Source organism: Stegostoma tigrinum, chromosome 25 (assembly GCF_030684315.1).
Source record: "Stegostoma tigrinum isolate sSteTig4 chromosome 25, sSteTig4.hap1, whole genome shotgun sequence".
NCBI classification, from domain to species: domain Eukaryota; kingdom Metazoa; phylum Chordata; class Chondrichthyes; order Orectolobiformes; family Stegostomatidae; genus Stegostoma; species Stegostoma tigrinum.
Window position 1 is genome coordinate 12,653,185 of NC_081378.1, and position 12,482 is coordinate 12,665,666.

Sequence of the window (12,482 nt, forward strand, 5' to 3'; positions counted from 1 at the left end):
TAACATTGGAACAGGTTCAAGTGACTGAGTGGCATCCTCCTGCTTCCACAGCATACTTGTGATCTGTAAGGTACATTGGGCCAGATTTCAGTTGTTGTCGATATTCTACACACTGACGCTGCCCACCAATTCTCCTGCGCTCTGAGATCTTTGCAAAGACTGCTGGATACAAGAGAAGGTACATGAAGACAGATATGTCCCCCCTTCCCCTACCTTTTCAAATTAATTCTTGCCACGTTCAGATATTCTATTAAAGCTCTAAATCTTTCAGCAGTGTAAGAGCGAGTGAAGCAGGTGCATGAGTGAGTGAAGTGGGTTCATGAGTGTCTTGAGGGGGTGGTTGGGAAGATGACTGAATGAAGTGTGTTGATGAGTGAGGGAAATGGGTTAAAGGGCAAGGGAAATGGGTTAATGAGTGAGTGATTGTTGGGTTGTGGGGTGAGATTTGGGGAGAAATTTGATTGGGAGTCAGTAGACTTCAGTTCTATTCTTCTGCTTAATGACTTGTTTAGGTCTGATGTCAACCAGTCTGAAATTTACAGGCCAAAACCATAAGACATAGGAGTGGAAGTATGGCCATTCGGCCCATCGAGTCCACTCCGCCATTTAATCATGGCTGATGGACATTTCAACTCCACTTCCCTGCACTCTCCCCGTAGCCCTTGATTCCATGTGAGATCAAGAATTTAATCAATCTCCGCCTCGAAGACACTTAATGTCCCAGCCTCCACTGCGATCTGTGGCAATGAATTCCACAGGCCCACCACTCTCTGGCTGAAGAAATGTCTTCTCATTTCTATTTTAAATTTACCCCCTCTAATTCTAAGGCTGTGCCCACGGGTCCTAGTCTCCCCGCCTAACGGAAACACCTTCCCAGCGTCCACCCTTTCTAAGCCATGCGTTATCTTGCAAGTTTCTATTCGATCTCCTCTGAACCTTCTAAACTTTAATGAATACAATCCCAGGATTCTCAGCCGTTCATCATACGTTAAACCTACCATTCCAGGGATCATCCGTGTGAATCTTCACTGGACACGCTCCAGTGCCAGTACGTCCTTCCTGAGGTGTGGGGCCCAAAATTGGACACAGTATTCTAAATGGGGCCTGACTAGAGCTTTATAAAGCCTCAGAAGCACATCGCTGCTTTTATATTCCAACCCTCGAGGTAAACGACAACATTACATTCGCTTTCTTAATGACAGACTCTACCTGCAAGTTTCGCATGCCTATGTGGTCGAAGTCGGACTTTAAGCTCAGTGTCAGGAATGTCTGCAGAGGATCTCAGGCCACATCAAGTGTATGTTTGAGTGTTTGTGTGTATGTGTGAGTGTGTATTTATGTGTATGTGTGCACATGTGAATGTGTGTGTGTGCGCGCGTTTGCGTGTGCGTATGTGCCAGAACCTGTGATGCCCCTGATGCACATGATCTAACCTCAATCCAGAGAAAAACACTGGCACAATGGCTTACTGTTTAGCACTGCCGCCACACAGCACCAGGGATCGGAGTTTGATTCCACACTTGGGTGACTGTTTATGTGAACTTTGAACATTCTCCCAGTGTCTGTATTTTCTCCGGTTTCCTCGCACAGTCCATAGATGCACAGGCTAGGTGGAGTGGCCATGCTAGATTGCCATGCAGTGTCCGGGGATGTGCCGTTAAGGTGGATTAACTATGGGAAATTAGAGCACAGAACACAGAACATAGAACAGTACAGCACAGTACAGGCCCTTTGGCCCACAATGTTGTGCTGAACTTTTACCCTAAACCTAAGGTCTATCTAACCTCCACCCCTACCTTATACTATCATCCATATGCCTATTTAATAGCAGCTAACATGCCCCTAATGAGACAGACTCCACTACCCTCTCCGGCAATGCATTCCACGCCCCGACCACTCTCTGAGTAAAGAACCTACCTCTGGCATCTCCACCTCCTTTCACTTTAAAACTTTGTCCCTTCATAAAAGATACCTCCACCCTAAGAAAAAGTCTCTGGCTGTCTACTCTATCTGTACCTCTGATCAATTTGTACACCTCAATCAAGTCACCTCTCATCCTCCATCATTCTAAAGAGAAAAGCCCTAGCTCTGTCAACCTTTCCTCATAAGGCCTTCCCTCCATTCCAGGCAACATCCTGATAAATCTCCTCTGAACCTTTCCCGACGCTTTTCCATCTTTCCTGTAATGAGGTGACCAGAACTGGACACAATACTCCAGATGTGGTTGAACCAGGGTTTTGTATAGCTGGAGCATAACTTCACGGCTCTTGAACTCAATCCCTCTATTAATGAAAGCTAACACACCATACGCCTTCTTAACAGCGCTATCTACCTGGGTGGCAGCTTTCAGGGAACTGTGGACATGAACCCCAAGATCCCTCTGCTCCTCCACACTGTCAAGAATCTTTCCGTTAACCCTGTACTCTGCTTTCAAGTTTGTCCTTCCAAAATGAATCAGCTCACACTTTTCAGGGTGAAACTCCATCTGCCACTTCTCAGCCCAGTTCTGCATCCTATCAATGACCCTTTGTAACCTAGAGCAGCCCTCCGCACTGTCCACAATGTGACCCACCTTCGTATCATCCGCAAAATTACTAATCCACCCTTCCACTCCTTCATCCAAATCATTTACAAAAATCACAAACAGAAGAGGACCCAGAACAGATCCTTGTGGTACACCACTCATGATGCGCACCATGTTGTATATTTTCCATCCGCATCCACCCATTGCTTTCTAAGGGTCAGCCAATTCTGAATCCAATCTGCCATATTTCCCCCTGTTCCCAGGCCTCCTTACTTTCTGCATGAGCTTATCATGGGGATCCTTATCAAACATCTGACTTAAATTCATGTATATCACATCCACTGCTCCACCTTCATCCACGTGTTTGGTCACCTCTTCAAAGAATTCAATGAGGTTTGAGAGGCATGATCTACCCCTTACAAATCCATGCTGACTATCATGAATCAAACTGTGCCTATCCAAGTGATCATTAGTCCTATCTCTCAGAGCCCTTTCCAATAATTTGCCCACCACTGACGTGAGAAATGCATGGTTACAGGGCTGGGTCTGGGTGGGATACTCTTTAGAGGGTTGGTATGGACTCGATGGACTGAATGGCCTGCTCCTACACTACAGGGATTCAATGCTTCAGATAGTGGAGAATTTCACCCCAAGATTCTATGCACTCTTTTATAACAATTGGAACATATATTGCTTCATTTATATGCACAGGCATGTCAATAAGGAAGCTCCAGTGAGGGGTAAGGAGGTTGAAATCAAACTTTAACAGCATCGCATTTAAAACATTTAAAGAAAGCTTTATCAATAAAATGCTCCAGTTGTTAAAGTTGTGGGTTACTTTGGAAAGCAAGTTAATTTTTGGTGACCTATGCATTAAATTTAGCAGCTCTACAGCAGGATTACTTCTGACTGAGGCTATAGTTACAGATGAAGGTCAGCAAGCAATAGATAAAAATGGTGAAGTGACAGATTATATCAGCTTGTAAAAAATGGGAGGCTTGCCTTAGTGGTGATCTTGTAACCTCATTATGATTCCTTCAGAAAAATTCTGAACTAAACTTCAAAATAAATTGTAAAACATGGAAGGCTGCCCAGTAGCATAATTGCCTAACCTTGACTGTGTTCTCTGACCTGAAAAATGCCTACTACTTCCTAAAATGGACACAATAAGATGGCTCCACACCAGAGGCTTGACAAACCTCACACTAACAAGTCAACGCAGTACTAGGGGACTGTTGCTCTGTTGGGGAAGCCATCTTTCAAATATCTTCAGTCAGGTGCTCCTCTCTACCCCATGGCCCAATGTTCTCCCATATCATCTGGGCAATATTTAACCCTCAGTCAACAACCTGAAGGCAGATTTACTGGATATTTATATCATTACTGTTTGTGCTGAACAGAAATTGGTTGCAACAGGGACTATATTTCAAACTGTGCAACACCCTGAGGTCTTGGAAGGCGCTATATAAATGCAAGTATCACTTTTAGTATGGATAATTTTGTTGCCTTTTGTGGTAGCATGACTGGTAGTGATTTAGTACAATTCCAGAATACCTACAGTGTGGAAACAGGCCATTTGGCCCATCAAGTCCTTAGCGGCCCCCTCTGAAGAGCAACCCATCCAGACGTACCTACCTCCCCTATCCCTGGGACTCTGCATTTCCCAAGGCTAATCCACCTAACCTGCATATCCCTGGACGCTATGGGCATTTTAGCATGGCCAATGCACCCTAGCCTGCACATCTTTAGACTGTGGGAGGAAACTGGAGACCCGAAGGAACATCAGGTAGACACAGGGAGAACGTGCAAAGTCCACAGCTAGACAGTTGCCCGAGGGTGAAATCGAACCCAGGTGCCTTGTACTGGGATGCAGCATTGCTAACCACTAAGCCACCATGCCACCCTTAATATTTTTTTCAAGGCATTTTTGGAAACAATATTTTTGAAAACTACCCTTTCATTTCTCAGGAATAGTCAAGGTGAACAATGCCTTTCACTGCACTCTTTCACCCAGAGTGCCTGCCTTTCTATCTTCCCATTGAATAGTCCAGCAGCTGCACTCGAGCGGTTTCCTATGACCTCCCAGGGCCAGGGCCTCACTCATCCTCACTCCACCCTGTCTGGCTCCTCTTCGCTCTGTTTCTTGGCATCTCTTCTGAAGTTAGCCCTCACTACTCTGAACTTGAGATTGTCATTCAGACAAAAGAGGGACTCAGTCACAAGCTGTTGTGGTTTGAATGAGAATAAATATGATAATGAAAGATGATGCATGTTAACATCAGCAAGAGATTGGAGAGAAAGCATGACATTTTCTGTACCAGGGAAAAATGTACTTGTGGAGAATTGTGTTGCAAACAATAGTGTAAATGAGAGCCTTTTCAGAAACTTACTAGATCGATCAGCAGTCACTCAAGGTAAGGGAATACTATTGCAAATTAAAAAGTACCAGCATAGAAAAGGGCAGACAGCTTTCCAATGTATAGCATACACAAACCAGCTCTGTTATGAAAATAAGTGACTTGGACATGATGAGCTTAGTGATTTCCCTCTGTGCTAGAATGTCTGATTCATTGGCTTATACCAGATGGTGCGTTTGAGATTCCTACTGAATAGCTTTTTACTTGTTGCCATGGAATCTTTATACAGTCTAGCCCGTGGTATGAGTGATCATTTTGTTTCGTTGCACCAGAAGCCTTGGTGTAAATATCAAAGACAAGGCAGGGAAATAAACGCTGATGCTGCCCAATATTGTCAACTGGGCTGTGCAGCCTGGCATTCCCCAATGTGGAATGATAACACCTGTAGCAAAGGAGTCAACAAGGGCTGGTCGCGTGATGATTCCAGTCAAGTCATTTTATTCGGAGACAGCCAGGGAGATCAGAGATCAATCAGCTGGATGACTGGTTTGTGATAGATTGGCACCAACAATGTGGGTTCAATTCCTGCACTGGCTGAGATTATCATGAAGGAGTTTCCTTCTCAACCTCTCCCCTTGCCAGAGGCAGTGTGACCCTCATTACCAAACTGAAATGGTAAAATATTCAAACTCATGCAGGAAATTGCTGAAACATTCTGCTGCTAAGTGATCAGTTCAGGAGCTTACCAATCCAGTAACCTAATGGTTAAACCGCCAACCTCTAGCCTGCCAGTTTGCTTGAGTAGAGTGAAAGCAGGGAATGGTCTGTGATGGTGATACAGGGTTTGGGAAGAGATACCCAAGGACAAAGAGGTAGAGTTAACAGGTGCCCCCTACTTCCCTTTTCTGGCTTGCCACCAGTTACACAATTCAGCTATGTCCTTGCAAGATGGTGAGACACTGCACCAAAAGAAGCTGCAGCTTTACAGCTCAGGATAATAAACTAAAACTTCCTACAGCCTGATGCTGAAAGATGTGTCTGATTCTTTATGAGTGTATTACATGTAAATTCATGGGTTGTTTTGGATTACCCCCTCTTTTGACATAAGCTCCTTAAGTAACAGTGCTTTGTATCCTCATCAATTTCTTATCGTTCAGCAGAGGAGACCTGATTGTAATTGTTTTATCTCAATTATGATTACTCATCAAGTTGGCCTTACACAGCTGGCTTGAAAGAAACACCTAACCCATATTCAGGTTCACAATAGTCTCAAGAACTATGGAAAATTCTATGTTGGCTTTTCATGATACCTTCCAGAACAATAATTGGTGAAGGTGGATACATATGTTTGTTTCATCTTTGCAACATTCCACACAAATTGTACATATGCATCCTCTTCTCTATTTCTTAGCTATCTTGACATGAAGATTCATTACTGCATTCTTCTGTTTCATGTCATTCTTTGATTTCTCCTCTAAAATGTGTGTTCTTCCCACTTACATATGACAAGAGTTGAAGCAAATCTTGGTCTTCAGAAATTTGAAGTAAATCCTCACCTGGAAACTGGACAGTGTGCAAAGACATGGTTAAACTAGAGAGTGTGAAAAGAAGATTTACAAGGATGTTGCCAGGACTAGAAGGCCTGAGTTTATAGGGAGCGGTGGGCCAGAATAGGACATTATTCCTTGGAACATAGGAGAATGAGGAGTGACCTTGTTGAGGTGCATAAAAGCATGAGGGGCAGAGATAGGATGAATGCATATAGTTTTTTTCCCCCAGGGTTGGGAAATTGAAAACTAGAAGGCATTGGTTTAAGGTGAGAGGGGAAAGAATTAAGAAGGACCTGGGGGGCAACTTGCTTACATAGAAAGTGGCGTGTATATGGAATGGGCTGCCAGAGAAAGTGGTACAATAGCAACATTTAAAAAACATTTGGATAGGTACATGGATGGGAAGGATTTAGAGGGATATGGACTAATTGCAGGCAATCGGATCTAACTGAGTGGGCACCGTACTCAGCATGGACCAGTGTGGGCCAAAGAGCCTGTTTCCATGCTGTATTATTGTATGACTAAATACTTGGCAACTCAAAAAGTCAACATTCACCATCACAACAAATTGATGCCACCTTAGAGTCAGCAGCTCTGGAATAAACACAGCAGATTATTGGATAAATTCCACCTTCACTGCTTGCTATTTGAAATTTTGATATTGGTATTTAGCATTTACTTCTGCATTTCTAGTCAGGACTGATACCTTAACCATCAATGATGTATAGAGTCAAACATCTACACCAAGTGCAATGGGATATAATTTGAGCAGTGAGTGTATTTATACTTCGCTACTCAATCAGCTGGATGACTGGTTTGTGATAGATTGGCACCAACAATGTGGGTTCAATTCCTGCACTGGCTGAGATTATCATGAAGGAGTTTCCTTCTCAACCTCTCCCCTTGCCAGAGGCAGTGTGACCCTCAGGTTGATCTACAACTAGTCACCTCTTTCTCTTTCTCCAATGAGAGAGGAGCGTTACAGTCTGCTAGGTCTATAGCAACTTGATCTTAATTTGTTAACTCTACTGCTCTAGTGATTTGTAAAGGGTAAATGTGTGAACTGTGTGGTACATGTGGGTAGAATGGTTACTCCAACAAATTCTATTTTCTTGGTTGGGTCCAAAAGTCTCCGGCGTTTGTAGCAACCACTCGAGATTCTTAACAAGAACAGGCTCTTGTCTTGACAATGTAATTTACTGCATGATAGCAATTAGGTAGACATTACATTAATATGTTATACATTGATTGAATTTCTGAACTTCTAATATGCTGTAAAGCTGATGGCCTAGATAGTCAGTATTGACCATCATTAGTCCATTGAAACTGACAGTAACTCCCTGAGTCCACACATCCGCAGTTAAATGAGGCATTCGTGAAGATGGTAACTCTATACCTCTCCAGACGATGTTTTGAAGATCCAGCAAACAAACTATTGTAAAACACTAAACTGACTTGTACATTTACATCATTCACCTCATAGTAAAAACTTCTAAACACAATTGTACTGTATCGAATTTGGTGCCGGTGAAGATTTTCATGGTGTTAACTTCATGTTTACAGCTGAAAAACAGTTTGACTCATTTACTTTTATTTGTAGTATACCAAATTCTTCCTTCATGAATGAAGAAAATCTACTTTATAAGAGTCATGACATTTTGTTTTAAATGGTTGCTGTGGTTTTTCAGCATCTACCTGAACCCCATGTGCCTGCCCCAATGCGTTTAACCTTCTGACTTGCTGTCAATCTCAATACTTCAATCTGATTGGCCCATTGGCCAACTGGTGACATCACATATTGGACTGCCTACAGCTTGGGTGGCAGAGTCAAAGTAACATTGGGAAAGGGATGATGCACAACAGGGGGAATCCCTAAATCTTTGTTGGTGGTCATCCTCAGACTGTTGTCGCTTGGCTGGCTGAATAACAAATTGTTTCACCAGAAAATATTTTTGTCCTGGCAATCAAAAGGTACACGTTCAGTGCATGACTGATGTTTTCTGATTAAGTGCTTGCTATCAGCAGTACTTTTTTGTATGGCAGGTCAGTATTTCCCCCCTAGGTCTGGCATTTTTTGAAGGAAATGTTTATATTTTAATCTCTGTTGCAAGACACAAACCAGTGACACTTTGAATGCGAATGAGAATAGCATCAGGTTCATTTATCAGGTACTTGTTCACTTGAATTACATCCCTCTATCCTCTTAATTGACATGCAAGTGACCTTTCATCCTTAAGGTCACCAGTGGAACTCATAGCTATCACAGTGGAAAGTGCTGCATCTCTGATTGATCACATCTGGAGCAACTTGTACCATACTGTTAGCTTTCACCAAAGCTATATAGGAACTTCAAATTCCACTTCTGATAATCTTTGACACCTGCATGACCCTTCACCTTTCACTTTGAGATTAGAGCTAACATGTCTTCAATTTATTGCATATTGGTATGCTGACTTGGAGTCAGGCTTTAAAGATAGGATTTAGCAGAATCTATTCATCAACAATAATTGAGTAGTTGCTTTTCCTCCCAAGTCCTCTAGTGCAAACAGGTTAAACATCATGACAAGGCTGGGAATGAGGACAGATTTACAATTTCCATGAATAATATTAATCCTCTACCCAACTCGCCCATGGTCAATCAGAATTGAGCAACAGTTCAGGCACAGTAAGGTCAAAGATTGGGCAAGTTGCTTCCTTTTCTCTCAAAAGTGGATTTACTCCAATGTAGTGGTCTGGTTGAGAATTTGAATTTGGAAGGTTAAAGACAGAAGTAATCCATGGCTATGAACCAGGGAACCTCTTGTGGGGAAACCACTAACAAGTGTAACCATACAGCTCAACAGCGCAAGGCTTTATCCAAACTGGACAGCAAATAAATTCAGGAGCTCGACTGTGGACACAGGTATTCCAGGGCATTTATTTCTGCACTTCACTGCTGGATCAGAATCTTTTGGGATCTTTGTGGATCACCTCCCAGTCCAGTAACTTTTCATGAATATCCAAGACCTTGTTTGATGAAACTTTCCATCTAAAATTCATCTCCTCCAACCAAAATTCAAAAACAAGTGCTGAAAGAATGGTTAATTTGAAAAGTCAATGATATAGCAAAAGAGGAGACCATTAGGCCCATCGTTTCTGTTCCAGCTCCTTGAACATTTCAGTTCTGCTTCTTCCTGCTTGTTCCCTACAGCGCTGCACAATTTTCCCCGCATGTTTAATCAATGATGGGTAGAATCTTTTGAACTTTATTTTAGGAACACGTTTTTGAACCTGCTCAGTTTCTATCCCATTAATCCTAACATCCACTACAACTGGAAGACAATTCCATTTATTCAGTGCTTTTGGATGAGTATTTCCTAAAGTTTTCCAGGACTGGGGGTTACCCTTATACCAGTCTTGAGTTGGCTGTGTATTCAAGGGTGGATATTGATTGTGCATGTTGTCAAAAAAAGTAACTGGCTTATTATTTACTTATGCAGTTTCCAGGATGGGGAGCTGGAACCTTTATCACTGAGCAATCATTACATTCCTATGTGAGATGTGCACAGAATTACTTACACAGGTGATATTCTCCTTTAACTCCAGATAATTATTTTCCTCGCTGGGTTCAGGCACACAAGAGACCTGGAAAGCAAATATTGCATACACCAAATGTCAGGGCAGGTTTGTTCAAAATTTCCTTTAAAATATATTTTTTAAAAAATGGTCTCCATGGAATAGTGCGTCAGAGGTCAACACCATGATAGCTTGCAGATGAAGCATCAAATATTCGGACCAAGATAGAAGGAATTTATTCAGACACAGAAATGTTTAAAAGTGGAAAGGGAGTAAGCCATTCAGCTCTCTGAGCCTGTTCTGCCTTTCAGTATGATCATGGCTAATCATCCAACTCAGTCCCTTGTTCCCGCTTTCTCGCCACACCCTTTGATCCCTTCTGCCCTGGTAACTATATCTAACTGCTTCTTGAAAACATTTAATGTTTTGGCCTCAAATGCTTTCAGTGGCAGAGAATTCCACAGGCTCACCACTCTCTGGGTGAAGACATTTCTCCCCATCCCAGTCCTAAATGGCTGACTCTGTATCCTTAAACTGTGACCCCTGATTCTGGACTCCCTGGCCATTCAGAATAATCTTCCTCTATTTACCTGCAGGTGCCATTTCAAGATCATCATTTCTAATTTTTTTACAATGATTTGCTTTGACAAGGTGCCACACAGGAGTCTCCCAAGTAAGATAAGGGCCTCAAGGTGTTAGAAGCAAGGTAATAGCATGGAGAGAAGATTGGCTGTCTGGCAGAAAACAGAGATCGGGGTTAAGAGGGTATTTCTCAGGATGGCAGCCACAAGTGGTGTTCTATAAGGGTCAGTGTTGAGACCACAACTTTTCGCTTTATACATTAATGATCCAGATGAAGGAACTGAGGGAAATCTGGCTAACTTTGTAGATGATACAAAGATAGATGGAGGGACAGGTAGTAGTGAGGAGGTAGGGAGGCCGCAGAAGGATTTAAACAGGTTAGGAGAGTGGGCAAAGAAGTGGCAGATGGAGTACAATGTAGGAAAGTGTGAGGTCGGGCACTTTGGAAGCAAGAAGACAGGCAAAGACTATTTTCTAAGTGGGGAGAAAATTCAGAAATCTGAAGTGCAAAGGACCTTGTGAGTCCTAGTTTAGCATTTTCTTAAGGTAAACTTGCAGGTTGAGTCAGTAGTTAGGAAGGCAAAATAGAATGTTGATACTTATTTCAAGAGGACAAAAATTTAAAAGCAGGGATGTCCTTCTGAGGCTTTATAAAGCTCTGGTCAGACCACATTTAAAGTATTGTGAGAAATTTTGGGCCCCATACCTCAAGAAGGATGTACTGGCCCTAGAGCAGATCCAGAGGAAGTTCTCAAGAATGAGCCTAGGAATGAAAGGCTTAACACGTGAGGAGTGTTTCAAAACTCCAGGCCGATACTTGTTGGAGTTTTAAAAGGATGAGTGGGGATCTATTGAAACTTACAGAATACTGAACAGCTTGGACAGAGTGGACATTGGGAAAATGTTTTCCCTGGTAGGAGAGACCAGGACCCAAGGACACAGCTTTAGAAAAGGCAAGACTCTATAGAATGGAGCTAAGGAGAAATTTCCTCAGCTAGAGTGTGTTACATCTGTGGAATTCATTGCCATAGAAGGCGGTGGAAGCCAGGTCATTGAGTATGTTTAAGTGAGAGATAGATAGATGCTTTTCGTCAAAGGGATCAAAGGTTATGGGAAGAAAGCGGGACAATGGGGTTGAGAAACTTATCAGCCATGACCAAATAGTGGAGCAGACTCAATGGGACGAATGGCCCAATTTCTGCTCCTGTGTCTTATGGTCTTAAAACACAAGTCAATTGATTTAAAACCTGCATTTTTGCAAAGTGAGAAGTTCTGAAGTAAACATTTTAGAACAACCTAAAACAGCAGGTTGTAGGGAAAGGAAGCAATAGAAACTAAACACGTGTCTACAGATTTAATGATGCTACAAGGGAATGGCATTACTCAGTTTGGTCCATCTTGTTGAAAGTCGGTTCCATTCAGCTTCATGGTGTGCTAGCAATGTTCTAATAGTATCATTGAGAGAAACTGGGCAAGCATCTTTATGATGGTGTCACTAATTTCCTGCGGGGTGGTTCAAAGGAATTTGAGAAATTGTGAGGGATAAGATAACAAGGGAACTTATGATTGGAAGTCAGATTTTGAGGGTATTTTAAATGCACAAGGTCAGGCATTCAGCAGAATGATTAATAAGTGCCTTTGGATCAAAGGTCTTATTGAAAAGTGTGAAACACATCATGCCAAATTTGGCCAGATTCTCTCCGAAAGATGAATGTGCATCAAGGGAAGGAGTAGAGAGTTAAGAAAATTACAGCACAGGAAGTTACACTTGTTGTGCACTCAGACTAGACAGCAGAATATAGATAGATTGGAGAATTGGGCAGATAAATGGTAGATGGAGTTCAAACCGGGCAAATGCGAGGTGTTGCATTTTGGAAGATCTAATTCAAGAGCAAATTATATGGTAAATGGAAA

General features: G+C 42.4%; 1 protein-coding gene across 1 annotated transcript in view; it reads right to left on the minus strand.

Moving 5' to 3' along the window:
* podxl (podocalyxin-like) overlaps window positions 1-12,482 on the minus strand; it is a 155,861-nt gene that overhangs the window by 39,537 nt on the left and 103,842 nt on the right. Inside the window, exon 4 of the mRNA XM_048554169.2 lies at window positions 9,990-10,055. Coding sequence (XP_048410126.1) covers window positions 9,990-10,055 — 66 coding nt within the window. The remainder of the gene's footprint in view (window positions 1-9,989; window positions 10,056-12,482) is intronic.